The 15,233-nt window shown below is 43.6% G+C and overlaps 2 protein-coding genes across 20 annotated transcripts in view; one reads left to right on the top strand and one right to left on the bottom strand.

The window, feature by feature from the left end:
* The window catches only part of PACC1 (proton activated chloride channel 1), a 99,418-nt gene that overhangs the window by 24,620 nt on the left and 59,565 nt on the right, over positions 1 to 15,233 (bottom strand). For 7 of the 19 annotated variants that reach the window (XR_012673148.1, XR_012673149.1, XR_012673147.1 and 4 more), the window contains exons 1-2: positions 4,744 to 4,934; positions 589 to 685 (exon numbers count right to left, since the gene is read on the bottom strand). Coding sequence is in view for 15 of the 19 variants with exons in the window: in XM_075147032.1 (XP_075003133.1) it covers positions 589 to 685; positions 4,744 to 4,779 (133 nt within the window). In the remaining 4 variants the exon portion in view is untranslated. Of the gene's footprint in view, positions 1 to 588; positions 749 to 780; positions 800 to 964; positions 1,426 to 4,743; positions 4,935 to 15,233 lie in introns of those variants that run through there. The other 12 variants (XM_075147026.1, XM_075147023.1, XM_075147022.1 and 9 more) reach the window with 6 other exon arrangements.
* NENF (neudesin neurotrophic factor) lies at positions 7,729 to 14,249 on the top strand. Its single transcript, XM_075147034.1, has 4 exons — positions 7,729 to 7,900; positions 9,089 to 9,149; positions 10,319 to 10,422; positions 11,052 to 14,249. Exons 1-4 carry the CDS (start codon positions 7,751 to 7,753, stop codon positions 11,226 to 11,228), a joined length of 492 nt encoding a protein of 163 aa, XP_075003135.1. The 5' UTR covers positions 7,729 to 7,750; the 3' UTR covers positions 11,229 to 14,249.

Genomic DNA, 15,233 nt, shown 5'->3' on the forward strand with positions numbered 1-15,233 from the left:
TTCATTGCCAGGAGACGGCAGCCAAGGAAATTAGGACATTAATATGCACAAAATTGCACTATTGAAACAAGTATATCTTGAACAGCTGCAAAGCATTTAGGGGATACTCATTTCAGGTTGGCTTATCTTAATGCCTACATCTGAGCTGCAATAAGCCCATTTAACACTGCCCCGCACCCTCCAAAAGCAGGTCCGAACAGTCTAACTAAAATCTGTTTAAAAGCACATCTGTTCAATATTGCACCTTGCTCATGTAAGTCTGGCACAGACTTTGCTTGCAATCCACTGCCATCACGACACTGCAACTCAGGTAAGATACAATGTAAAGGAAGATACATACTAAGCTACCTCAGAACCAGATGTGCTGAATCTTCTTTGATTGAGCACAGTTCATGACAAAGAAATGTTCTCATCTCAATCCTTGGAAAAACTCCTTGACTTTCCATCAGCACTTATTCCCCAAAATAAGTAATTTAGTGTTTTGTTTGCTTTCAGAAGTGCAATAAAAAAAAAACCCAACCAAACCCACCCACAGAAACAGCTTATCAGGCACTTAAAATTGGTAATTTCTGGGTCAATAGTTCTCACCTGGTAAAATAACAGAGCTGGCATCTTCATGAACTTCCATCTCTCCTTCCCTCTCATCTGTTGGGTTTTCAGATACTCGCTCCACATCTTCACTCAGCTGTGTAGTTAAAACAGTGGTTCAATTTCCAAACATGCTCTCAACTTGCAATTGCTGGAATTTCTATGGTACAAATAAAAGAGGCTCCAACTAACCAAACACACAAAAACATGCCCCCAGTCCAAGAGCACCCAACATCTGTTCCACTTGTTCACAAGACAAGAGCCACATTTATATAGACCTACAGCTAAAAATTAAGTGACTTGCATGCTGCAAAAAGAGAAAGACAGCACATTAAATTTAACCTACTTCTACCCTGCTACTTCAAAATAACATCACCTTTTCTTTCAAGATCAAAGTAATTGTTTCCCTGGCAGCTTCAGCTCACTTTAAACCCCCAATTAGGGCAATGCCTTCTGAAATAAGCAGGAACTTCGATCTGTCACTCAAGAACATATTTTTAGGCATAAACAAACCACAGCACATACCAGCAAACAGGGCATTAGCACTTCTTAATAAAGAGGTGCATGACAAGCAAGTTACATTTTGACAGGTGTTAGGGTACGTAACTTAAATGCAGTCTCAGCCACACAGGTAGGTGGGTCATTACAAGACAACAGTCAAACATCCCTACATTTCTGGTACTTATTTGAGCTCACTGTACATATTATTATATATTAGTGGTTATGCAACTAATTAGTCTTCCAGTGTTTCTAAAACAGCAACAGAGACCAGATGTTTTCTTGTTTTGCTGTTCAGAGCTCTGGGCCCAAACTGCCAAGACTCCTGCGTCAAAGCCAGAAGCTTGTCACATCAAATAGGCATCACAAGAGATCATAAAGCATTAGACTTCTTTTTTAATATACATTATATATATATTTTTATTTTTATATATATATATATATATATAAAAAGTGTCTCCTGTGTGTTTTCCACATTTCTTTCATGGCTGGGAACAAAATACAAATTACAGCAAGGCAAACCAGGGCATCAGCTTACAGCGTATCATGTGTTGCACAGTAACTGTCCAAGCTAATCGCTCAGCATCACCTAATTAGGTAAGGGACATTAGTTTTGTTCCTGTTTCAAGGAAAATGGGTGCACAGTTAATGCAGCAGACATACTGAATGCTATGAAACTTTACACCCCCAACTTACTCAACAGTAACGTGCATGCATCCATACGGAAGTGCTTTTCTTTCACCCAACGTTAATTCAGTATTGAAATGATCATCATTATACCATTAACAGATCATCATTTGCGCTTATTAGGAAAGAGTCCACTCATTTTACATCTTCAAAGTCTGACATAAAGTCTCCATCACCTCCTGCCGTATTTCTGTATTCATTTCCACCATGCAAAGCAAGTTGAAAGCAGTTACCCAGTTGTTTTTAAACGCTCTGCACATAAATAAAGCATGATTTCCCATGGTGTGAGGCATGGAGTGAACAGGTAACTAATAAGCTAAACTCAGCTCATTTGCAGGAGACTTACCAGGGTCCAACCAAAGATACTTTTTCTCAATCATCTTCATAAAATAAGGTAATATTAAGACTCTGCTCCTTTTTGTAGAACCACATCAGTTCTATTTGTTTACCTGACCCAAAATAAGCTATTCTGACACAGGAAGAGTGTTCACTGAACCTCTTGTACTGGTTAAGCTAAACCAGCTAAGAAGCCAGTCCAAATTATACTCATGCAAATTCCTCATACCGGAGCTGATTCAAAAAGTTTAATGTAAGTTACAAAGTCACTGCAGTTTCTCAGTTGACTCCCAGAACCTCTCTGGTTCAGCCATGGTTCCCCAGGTACAGGTACCTTATCGACTGAGGTTATGTAGTGAATTCTATTCCTGGTAGCAAGAAGATCCCAACACAAGTTTAAACAAGAACACAATATGCAACATTTCTTATCCTCTCATGAGGACCTACAGCGACTCTTCAACACATAGGAGAATAGAAGAAAAACTCAGAAAATGTAACCTTTCAGCATTCCTTAGAAACAAAAAAAAAACAATGTGTGACTATGTTTTATTATCTCTGCTCACATGGCAGACATAGTGTCATATGCTTTTCACACATAAAACCAGTGAAGGACAGCTAGTCAAAAGCAGGAGTGCTAACATTGCCTCAGGTGCAATGAGTAGGTTGAGCTGATGTGTAAGACCCTTTAAAAACCAACTGATGTCACTGCGAATCCCAAACACCTGACTTCACAAGAGGTGAAGTTGCATAAACCCTCTGAGGCCACCAAAAGCCTAGCGCTGTTCATGGCTCTGCCACCATGTTCTGAGCACACAGCATGCAGCACAGTGACTCTACAAGGTATAGCAGCACAGACCTACAAACCCAACAACTCACAGACGTGTTAAGCGACAGTCTTCTAACAACTGGGAAGCCAGCACAGCATGACTGCATGACAGCTGATTCTAGTTTCTCCACATTTGACAGAATCACCAAATCAAAGCAACTGGCGACAGTGAACCTGGCATATGCCAACGGTGTTCACCCTTACAGGCCAGCTCTTCCTACAACTTATTTTTGATAAAGAGGTGAAGCATAGTGCTAATGCAGAAGGAACATAAACTTGCAGGGCAGTTAAGCTTGGAATAGGATACAGAGATAGGATAGGATGTCAAGAGCAGGAAGGGCACGAAACAGACCGTTGTTCAGCATTCCTCTGGGCTCTGCATGTGCAGCTGAGTGAGAAACAACTGCAAGAGCCTGCTCATGACCCGGCAGTTCCTTTTCAGTGCTGCACACCGAAAGGCACCAGAAAAACAGAAGCTCATAAAAGGCAATTCCAGACATTTCAGCATCCCTGGTAGGGGCAGGAGCATCACAGACTGCCCCAGATGCCGGAGAAGGGATGGAAACGCAGCTGCTGCACTTACACATGATCTAGACTTGCGCCATGGAGTTTGGGACAATCCCAAACATACAGAGCGGTGTCAGTGGTGGCTGACACACACGGCGGAAATGTAACGTGCATAGTCCAGTCCATACTTCAGGCATCAATGCAACTTCATTAACTCTCTCAAGTACCTCCCCTAAATGCAAGCTCTTACACAAGTTAATTTCATTCTGATAATCACGGGATAAAACCTTCCTACTGGATAAAACCCTCTTAAATACAAGGAGAATTTGTCCATGCAGGCCTTTTGCTGGTCCACTGATTCATCACCTTCCAATGCCTTCTAGCCTGGCACGAAAACCAGAAGCTGAGATTAAACTGGCAGTACCAAACTAAATTAGAACGTATTAAATCAGAGCCCCAAACTACCCATCACATGCAGAGGAAGGCAAACATCTGCATTCCTTTTGCTTGCAAGATGCAAACAGAAGTGACCTGCTGCAAGTCTCCACCGCTGCTGAACTTGCCACAAATAGCTTCTATCTCTAGTACGAGAGATAGGAACGAGCAAGGAATTCCGGTTGCTGGAGCCTGTGCATTGATATGCAAACAGGGCGCTGCCTGGGGCTCTTGGCAGGATGATAATGCGGCCTTCAGTTTCGCATGTGAGAGCTCTGGTACCAAATTCGCTTCTCACGCCCGGCAGACCATCTCCTTGTTACGAAAGCCCCAGTTACAGAGCTCACCGGCCAGCGGTACCTAGCTCATACGATTAAAAGTACCGCTGCCGATTATTTTAACCACTTTTAAAGGTAAAACATGAAACTAAGCACACCCAAAACACCCCTTTCTTTCTGGCGAGTGCAGACGCAACCTGCCATCCCAGCTACCCGGCCACAAGGAGGGCTAGGGGCAGCACCCGGCGGCTGAAGGCACACAGCCTGACGACGACACCCGCCCGGCTCGGCCGCGCTTGAGCAGATGCAGACGGGCCAGAAGGGGCAAGTTAAGCTGCTGAGGGCTCCGTGCGGCAGGCGACCTGCTTTGCCAGGGCTCTCCGCCCCCGGCAGCGACGCGGCCAGCCCCGCCGAGCCGCAGAGCCAGAGACCGGAGCCGAACTGAGCTCACGGCGACAGCGCTGAGTGTAACCGCTTGGCAAGCAGCAAGCCCCGGCTCGGCCATCGCCGCCCGGGGGGGCTGCCCCGGCCCCTCCCGGCGAGCTGGGGCCCGCCGCCCACTAGCCCTGCCCCGGCCCCCCTCCGTACCTCCTGGTAGGATGCGGAGACCTCTGGTCTTAGCATGGCATCGGCGGGGGGCGCCGGGGAGCGGCCGCCGCGGGGGCCGGGAGGCAGCCCAGCCGCACGGCACGGGACGGCGATACCGCGGCCGAGCCCAGCCGCCCTGCCCGGGCAGGGCCACGCAGGCGCCGGGACCCCCCACCCGCCCGCCGGCTGCTTCCCGCCCCGGCGCCGCGGCCTCGCCGCAGCGGCGCGGGGGCTGCTGGGAGGCGTAGTCCGGCGCGAGCCGCTGTAACGGCCGCCGGGCGACCGTTGGTGCCGGGCAGCGCCGCTGGACTGTGGCGAAGGATCGGGGCAGCGGGCAGCTCCCGGCTGCCGAGCTCGGGCCTCACCTCAGCGGCAGGCAGCGAGGAGGCCCTTGGCGTGCCGGGGTTGCCGGCAGCCGCCCCGGCGATAACCAGCCTCGTTTTCCGCGTCCAGGGTGTAGGGGACGGAGCTCTAAAGCGCACGACAAGGCTTGCAACGCCATCGAGGAGTCGGGTCTTGTTTCAGCTTTCAGAGCTCGCTTAGCAATTTCTGCCGAGCTCTCTTGCTTCAGGCAGCGCGAAGCCGTGAAATGCAGCGCGGTTGCTCGTCGCACGTGTTAGCGGGTTTTTTATAAGGTTTATAGAAACGTTTCTCTCTACTGAGGACACAGAAGTGTGCTGTGTAGTGACAGGGAAATGAGTCATTTCTACACCACTCACTTCACAACACAAACTCCCTACTGAGCGAGACTGAACTAGAGTGGAAAAGCAATTTAAAACAATTTTGCCAGCTCTCCCCAAGATGCACACGATATTACTTTTTTTTTTTTTAATTATTTTTATTTTTTGCTGCTCAAGGCTGCTAGCAGAACACCAAAACAACAGACTCGCTTGGCAACCAGACAGAACTTCTGCAGGGCTCCTACAAAGACCCACCCACACTGCGCCCGCAGAGGATCGGGAGCAATGGGGCGCTCCAGGAAGATAGAAGCCAAAACCATGTAAGAGCTGACTCATAAGCCACCCATCCACAAATACCTACACAGCTATTTTTCTTCCCCAGCATGGAAGTAATTGTTAATGTTTCATCATCAAGAAAAAGCATGCACAACATTTCTTGCATTGAGATGCAATGCTGTAGTGGAGTCCCTGCTCAGTAGATCATTTCCCTATGCCTAAGACCCATACCTAGTAAGTTAATAACCAAGGTTTGAAGTCCTTTGACAACAACAATCCTAAGATACAGCTTCTCCTTTCAGAAAGAAAATATTTTAGGTCTTGTTACTCATTTTTCAGATGTCTGTGGTTCAAAGGCAGGCTCTAACTCACCCCCAAATCAATAACACTTCAGACAGATGTTGGCTAGTATTCAGCACTTGCAGCCCTCCCCTGCGGAGACACTAATAAATAATTATTTCAGAATAAAAGGTAAATCTATAATGTGCCTTGAACCAAACTGACAAATTAGACTTTTGCACATTTCCCAGCTGCATGGGTCTCTGCGGCAAGCCAAACAGGGTATTTGCAGGCAGAGTAACCAGGCAAATGCCGGAGTTCATTCTTGTGCGCAACAGGAGTGTTCAGGAGCTGTTTTGTCCTTATTAAAGGTCTCTTTTCTGCTTGACATTTATACCTGTCTTGTGGTGTGCGGACTCAGCAAATAGACACGATGGACAGCCAGGGTGGGAACCCCGTTCTGAGGCGCAGCTATGGTTTAGGCAATGTAGGCAAACCTCACTGCTTAAGGAGAATCACAGTAACATCCTTGTAAACCTTCACCCTAGCAGGACCCATACTCAGCTTACCACACCAGGTAACAGCCTGCAGCAAGCAGTCAGCTCCCAGATGGCCACAGCAACTCACCTTCCCCATGCAGGCTTGGCCTGGCTCCTCACATGGGGATGTGGCCCATTGGTCGTCACCCCCGTACTATGGTGCCATGCCCTCGCTCCCCTGTGCTTCTCATCTTGTGCTGCTTGTGTCATTCAGAAGAGAACTATGGAGATGTTGCTTTGGATTAGCTGCTTCAGCTCTGCTTACACCAGTGTACAGAACTGCCTTTGCATAGCCTGTGGAAAAGGGTGTTACCTCAGGCAACATGGAACAGGTGTCCTCTGAAGTGGACGTATGGATTTTATACAAGAAGAGTTTATAAACAATCCTTAAAACAAAGATAAAACCCATTTCTGTCTCCTGTTCACTGTCCAGATCCTTCTCCGAACTGTTCAGCTTTCACAAAACACTGTACGAGGAGCGGAGATGCCAAACAGGGATCTGAATTACAGCACGGTAGTCAGGGAGACTGGGTGCTGCAGCGTCAAACATCCAGGCTTCAAATCCTTCAAGTCCTCACTTGCCAGCACTACAGTGAGGGATGTGATATACATATCTAAATTGTAAAAACTTTCTAATTTTCTTAATTCTATATAGAATTAAAAACATCAAACTGCTTATTCTTCTGCCAGCCCAGAATAGCTGGGCCGTGCAGCCCTGTGCTATATTTATAGCATGGGGAAATCACGTCATTTGAAAATTTCCTATTTATTCTCTCCTTCCTTAGGCTAAAAATGTCAGTTTATTATTTTTTTTAAGTCATGAAGACGAAGCCTGCCCTACGTGTGCTGATTTTGTGAATACACATTTAAAACAGCAAGCAGAGAAACTTCAGAGGGGAACAAGGACGGAAATCGAGGAGTCTCTTATCCGCAGATGCCTGTTAGGGTACCCCGCACGGCAGAGAGCTCCCCCGCTGCAGCCCTGAGCCTCTAAGGACCCTTCCTCGGCGCAGCGCCGGGCACTTCACAAGTAGTTACTGAATTTCAGTGCATACGCGCCTTGGCTTAAGCGCTTCCCACGTACTTTTATTTAACCAAACCACCAAGGCGCCGGGGCACACAGCCGCTCCCGCCCGCGGGCCCGGCTGCCCGCGGCGGGCGGACGAGCGGGGCCCGGGGCTGCCGCCAGCGGCGGCTGGAGGCGGGGCCGGGCCGCAGCCCGTCCTCCGCGGCATGGCGGGCAGCGCGGCGCGGGTGCTGCTGGCCGCCCTGCTCGGCGCGCTGCCGGCCGCGGCCGAGCGGGAGCTGCGCTTCAGGCCGCCGGCCGAGGACCCCGTGCGCCTCTTCACCGAGCCCGAACTGGCCAGATACGACGGGCAGCAGGTAGGGGCGGGCGGGAGGGGGGCAGAGCCGCGGCGGGGCCTCGGGCCCCCGAGCCTCCCCGGCCGGTTCTTTAAAGCCGCAGGGCCGGGCCGGGCCGGGGCTGGTGTAGGCGTCGCACCGCACAGCCCCCAGCGTTGCCGCCTTCTCTGCTGCTCGCTGCTCTGAAACCACGTTAAAACTTGGTTTTCTCGTGCTCTGCTGCTGTGCTATTCCCTCCCTCCCAGTAATTATGGGATAACTTGCTTTTTAGGCATTCGTGAGAAGTTTGTTGGCATTCGTGTGTTGCTAGCCTGCTATTAATTTGTCCTGCTGGCAGCTGCTGATTCTGGTCTGTTGAAGTTGTGTACAGACAGTTAGATGGCATGTTCCTATTTTATTTGTTGCCTGCTTGACAAGATACTCATCCTAATGAATTTCAGATTACCATAAGTTGGAGCCAAAGTAATTTTCTCTCAATAATTCATTAAACCATGTATTTAGACCCTTTTTTCCCTACAAGATTATAGAAATAACAAAGCAATTTTAACTTAGAGTTTTTAGCTTTCTGTGATGCAGAAATATGAACAGAACTTCACATTCAAAATGATAAAGTCCTATATTGATACACAACTGTCTTCTCTTTTGAAAAACTTGCTGGCTGACCTTCTCAGAGTCTTCTCTAGATACTTCCAAGAAACGAACCAGCATCTGACTAAAAATACATCTTGCGCATAAAAGACAAAGCAGAAGCGCTGGCTTATTAAGTGAAACAGATGTCAGCAGATCAGATTTGTGTGTGTTTGTGTATTTATCTGTTGTTCTCTTAATCAAATAAAGAATCTGTTGGCCATACACCCTTTTATCTTGGGCAATATCCATCTGCATTAGGAATAGAAAGATGCAGTTGATCATCTTCAAGCAGACAAGTGTGCAGACAAGAGCTGACTTGCAAGAGGGACATGTCTTCTGTGATTGTGACATTTAGATTAAAAAGATTCTCTCATTCCATATGCTTAAATCCTCAAAAAAAAAAAAAATCTCAGGGACAGTTTAAAGCACAAGCAAGAAATTTCAGGACAAAAGAAAACATATAAGAGAGAATTTAATTCCCTTCTTTGTGTCCTGAGTGCTTATGGATTTCATAGCTAAAACTAATTGCGTTTTGCCTACGCTTCAGTGTTGAGGATATATCGATGGCTTTCTTTCCAGGAAGGACAGCCCATTTACCTGGCAGTGAAGGGAGTAGTATTTGATGTCACTTCTGGAAAAGGTGAGTTTGCTTCTCCTCCGCTGTCTGCTTTGTCTTCATGCTATTATTCAGTCATTGGTTTTTAAATATTCCCAATGTATTAGAAGCCTGCAGTTCAATTGCAACAAAAAGAATATACTTCTTCCTTTTTTAAAAAACTGAATTTTCCTCCTCAGACACCTCCCCTACTAGGGTTTTGTCTAGAACTTACACTGGTTTGAGATTACAGTACATGTAGACAGACAAGCCAGCGTAGTCCCATTAGCTTGGGCGCTGACGACAGAAGCGCTGAAGACACCTGCCCAGACCCCTGAGTCCTCACCAAATGTGGGGTCAGGCCACACGGAAGCCGGTGCTACAGCATTCTGTTGCGTTGGGTACATGAACTGACCAGATCGAAGCTAACTTGGATGTATCCGTATTGCACTACACAACATCAGCATTGCTGCAGCTTCGTATTTTCCTTTTGTGCTGGTGTTTGCCTACCCATGCTGTCCAGTGGCCTGGTCAAAACTCTTGAAAGAGACTGTGATTTTGAAAGGAAGGCAGGGGCTAAGTAATTTTTTTTCTCCTTTAAAATTTTCTTATTTCATGAGGCTTCTTGTCTCATCATATACATCTAAACCATTTATTGCTGTATTTGCTGCTTGTGCCTTCCCTAAGAACTACAGATGATGTAATCTGAACTCCTGCTACTTAATCCAGATTTGCTGTAAAATGTTTGAAGGGACCATGGGGGTCCTGGACACTTGCCTTAATGTCATCATAAGCAAACTAATGGCTTATTGCTTTGTTTGTACTGAGCTTGCTAATGCAGCTTGTCTGGACGTACATGTTGGCTGATCTTCAAATCCTGAGTTAGACAAGGCTTGCCACTGCAAATTGTGGAGTCTACAAACCTCTCATGAGAATGTAAAGCACAGCTCCCAAAATAATAGGTAAATTTTAAGACCATAGTATAGGAGTTTAACAGTTGTGTAACTCCACCCTCTGTTCTGTTTTTTTTTTTTTAAGAACTGGGATATATTATCAAAAAGTAGCAAATCAAGTGTCAGTTTTGGAAAGAAGAGTCTTAGACTTGAGTTGTTGCTTTCAGTTCACTGACAAGTGTAACAGGCTGGTGAAAAGTAGAGGCTGAACATACCCTGTACATTGTCAGATCATCTCTGGATTTTTTTTTAATCTGACAGAATTTTATGGAAAAGGAGCCCCATACAATGCTTTGGTTGGAAAAGACTCAACAAGAGGAGTTGCAAAGATGTCTCTGGATCCAGCAGATCTTACACATGACATAGTAAGAAAATGGACTATTAGTTTTCCATTTTGCAAAGTTTTATTCTTTTGCACGATGATGCATGATAATATTATTTGTATTAATTTAAGTTGATTCACATCTTTAAAAACAAAATGCATTAATATTCTTTAAATACATACAATGGGTATGTATTTACCGCTCATGAAAGGTGCAGTGCTAACAGCCTTAAAGAGGAAAGTTTTTAATCTGTGGAAACAATACAGCTTATGTAAGCACATAAAGGGGAAATTACCTGCTGTTTAAAAAGATGCTTCCGAAGAGAGTATATCACTTCCTTTGTCAACTGATTTAGTGTGTCCTGATTTAGTGTCACTGACATGGCGGTGGATGCTAACTCTGGCAGTGGGTTGTTGCTTGTTTGAGGTGTGATTTACTTATGCAGGGAAAATGAAGGGAGATTAACAGTTTGTTTGAACTTGTCGAGGCTGAATTTGAATGAAAAGAATAAAATTACAGGTTATCCTATCAATTTTGTTAATCATGCTCTGCAAAGTAAACCCAAAAGCTGACCCTAAGGTTCACAGTAATCAACAAAAAAGAAAAATGCATGTAAATATCCGTATTTTTATTTCTTTGAGACAGGACTTTCATTTCCATATTTCATTTAGACAGGACTCACAGAAGAGGAACTGAAGTCCCTGGATGATATCTTCAATAATGTTTATAAGGCCAAATATCCAATTGTTGGCTATACATCTCGACGAATTCTGAATGAGGATGGCAGCCCCAATCTAGACTTTAAACCTGAAGATCAGCCACATTTCAACATTAAAGATGAGTTTTGAGGAACATTTTTGTACCTAGAGAATGCCTGGGGAGAGGCACGATAGAATATTAGATTGATTCCCTATTTTCTGGAGTTCATTACAACAATTAGCTATCATGAGTCAGTTTTCTGTTTAGAAAAAATATATATATGTGTGTACACACATAGTTTACATAGCATTCTTCCTTCCAGGAAACACACAGATCTGTATTGGTGTCATACACTTGGGCTGTTTGCTCTGAATTATGGGAATTATTTCATATGAAAATTCTTTCTGCCTGGATTTTTCTGTTTACAAGTGTGTAATAGAAAATTACATTCTTTAGAAGAGATAAAGAAGTTTTTAATAGTTGAAACATGACTAGTCTTTTTGTAAATCCAAAGTTGTTTCCTTGAAAAAGTGTGAATGCATTATCTGGACGAGCTAACATCAATTCTCTGTGCTTCAGGTGAGTGTAGGTATCACGTGTACAAAGAGGTGTAATAGAGGCTTACATTTTAAAAAGCATCATGGGATTTAATATTTCATAGGTTTGAGAATACTGGATATAAAACCACTGAATCTCTTAAAATGCAGTTACTGTGGAATATTTATGCAAGCCTATAGCTGTAAACCAAGAAAAATAAATCTTTTTTCCCCATGAGAACTACTGTGACATTTTAAGTAAGACTATTATTATGTTAGTTTTGAATAAATGACACTTGTTTTTTAAAATAATTATCAAAGATGTCATCTATATTAGATTATGATGATTTCCTTCGAGCTTCCTCCACTCTTTGATAAAAAAAGGAAATGATAGCCCACTGTTTACCACATACTCTTACAGCATAATTTTATTACAGTAGTTTAGTACCCTGTGGATATCGTTAGCATCTTTATGTTGACAATTTCAGCTCTCATTTTTAATTTCCGTTAGTTTTTCTTTGGTCTTACTCTGGCTTCATCATTGCTGTTGCAATGAAGCGTGCATTCATATGCTCCTCTTCCTTTTAACCTCATACAAAACTGCAGATCCTGTAGGGTGAAAGCAGACCCCTTTATCGGGTTTCTCTGGCAGTCTTTCAGCAACAAGAGGACTGTAAAAGCGTGAGCTATACAAATTGCTGCAAACCAGTGACTTTCACTAACTTAAGTGGAATGTGAATTGTCATGTGTGTGGATTTATCTGCCACTGTGACAGGTTGAATTGACATGGAAAAACTGAGCAGCTGCTCCCAATTCTGTATTAATAATATAGATATAATAAAAATACAATTCTATATTTTGTTCTATTTCTTTAACATTTTGGCCATTTTCTTTGAAGGAAAGATTTTATTAGATGATTCTCCACTTTATGGTTTGCAGGGGACAGCTGCCTGTCAGTTGAATAACTAGAAAAGCTGTTTCTATTTATTTATTCTTTCTTTCACAATGTTACAGATTTTACTCTAAATTTGTTTTGTATCTTACCATAAGACCACTTAATTTGCAGGAGGGACTCCATGGGCCCCTCTGCTGTTGGATGGTGCTCTGGGGTGGAATAAATAATTTAGCGTCTAAGAAAATACTGTTGCTTCAGAGAATTATTTTTGGTTTATTATTATTATTACTGCTGACCTTTTGATGAGGTACCAACAGCAGCTGGGAGTTGGCCCCTTGATGATGCCTGCCCACAGGTATGGGTGTATACCTGCCATCTTTATGGGAATCATGTGGGTTTGGTGGTAATGGTGGTTGTTCTTTTGCCAGCATTCCACAAATAATTTTCCAATGCCTACTGTTTTCTCCCCTTCTCTTCCCTTCCTTGCGTGCATCCTCATGGGGCAGCTTCAGTAGCTGTGCTACTGTGATTACTGTAATAGTCTTGGCTTCATCTGGTATCAGCATGCCCAGCTGCATTTCAAAAATGTTGTAGCTAGATTGTAACTCATCACCACTGAGTGGCTTAGTGTTACTATTCTCTCCCTGCTTTTCCTATTCATGCTATGAAGGTCACCTTTGCCAGATAACTTGGCTTCTATTTGTACTAAATTTTGGGTTCATTTCAGTGAAGAAACCCTCCTCTTGCAACAGGAAATGGCGATACAAACCCCACTCCTGTAGTGTGAGATCCTTGCAAATCCAACCCGCCCTCACTGCCTGTGAATAGAGGGAGATGCTCTAGTCCTTCCTTTCTGTTATTTAAGACAAGTTTATCACAACTGAGTGCATTTTAGAATGCAAAAAGTTTCCTTTTTGTTTTCATTTCAGTTTGGGAACTGAAGGACTCACATTTAATCACTTCCTAGGCTATTTCACTTGAGGTTCCCACTCAACAGAACAGTGTTATGATAGTAAGGCTTTAATAAGACATATATCCTTAACACGTTTTCACTGACTACTTTTTTAAAATGAATTCAGAGTACCACAGTATTTCTTTCAGTGTTAATTTAATGATGCTATTTTACGTCTAAAGTTACTTGCCAACAGCCTGAAATTTATTTTGCTTAAAAGCAAACTGTCTGCTATGGTTATTTTCTTCAGTAAGTTGCATTTCCCCCACCTCTGTATTATTCCAGTAAGACAGGTGTCCTCACTATCTATACATTGCACTCAAAACAAGCAAATTGTATGCTATCCTTGTTTTTTCAGTCAGCTGCATTTCCCTGACCTCTGTATTATTCCAGATGCCATCGCCATCTACAAATTGCAGTCAAAACAAGCAAGCTTGACAAAACAAACCCTATTGTAGCCCTCCTACTACTCCACACCTCCTTTGGGGAGTGAAGAATTTCTTTTCAATTTACTTGCTGCTTCCAAATAACATTGCAAATGTCATTGTTTTTGCTGTGCTGCTTCTAATCTGCATTTTGCTAACTTAACATGGGTGTTTGAATGGTCTGAGGTTTTAATGAATTGCTGCACTAAGAATTACCTTACTTTAGTATTTAATGATAGTTCACTCTTCAGAATGTTAAGAATTATCAGATGGGTTCATTGCTTAGAGGATGTATAACCTGAGTTGCTGTTTCCCACCTGGCGTTCTTTTCAATAGTCCCTCACTTTGATCCGAATATGTTTGACTAACTTTTGTGACAGGATAGATTCTGTCATCCATACTTTAAGGACTTCTCTGATTAACAACTGGAGCAACAGGACTAATAATATAAGCAACCAAAATTCAATAAAGGGGTTATGAAATGCAGATGAAAGTATTATGTTTATTTTTGCAGTTGTAGAGACTACAGTTAAGTGAAATCATACTAAGAACATGTAAGGTGTGTTAGCAGCTGTTAGTCACAGTTACTAGTTATTGCATCCTAATCTAAACAAGACCACCTGCCAGAATGCAGGTAGTCTGAATCCTGCAGATTGAGCAGCTGAGATTTTTCCAAGAATTTGGGATTAGACATAAACCGAAGTTATTTCTTTTCTAACTGTAATGTGTATATGGACACCATTCTTTTTGCGGCCCTTTGCCAAAATACGAGCGTTTCATTGATTTAAGTGAATCAGTTTCTGTATTAGTTTTCTCACGCAGAAAAGGCCTTGTGTTTCTTTGAAAACTGCAGCTAGGCTAATACTCTTTGTGGTCTGATGATATCGGCTGTGAATTCATAATAAGATAGGAATCGGTGTAGGATCATGTTTCAGACTGCACTTCTCAGACCTGCCAGACTTCCACATTACAGTAAAAATTAAAAGACGGTGCTTATCTGTTTCAGTACTGTGCTTTGGAATGGGAGAAGCCTCAACGTAGTTTGTAAATCACCTCCTTTAACTTTTGTTTCAAAACCACCATTGGGCTACATACTCCACGAATGATAGTTTGGAAATTGCTGCAGGTTTTCCCTTGCAAGACTCCCAAGAACATGTAGAACTCACTTGATGGTGCAGGAGAGAAAACAAGGAAAAAAATGGTTTAGCTGACTTTCACAAATGTATTCTGTCTCTTTGATAGATAAATACACTTATCTGAAATGTGTTGAATGTAATTTGCATCTGCTCAAGAGAAAACGGAAGAGATGTGAAAAGTTTCATATAGGAAGTCCAACGCTAATTTTT

Source organism: Calonectris borealis, chromosome 3, assembly GCF_964195595.1.
Source record: "Calonectris borealis chromosome 3, bCalBor7.hap1.2, whole genome shotgun sequence".
Taxonomy (NCBI): Eukaryota; Metazoa; Chordata; class Aves; order Procellariiformes; family Procellariidae; genus Calonectris; species Calonectris borealis.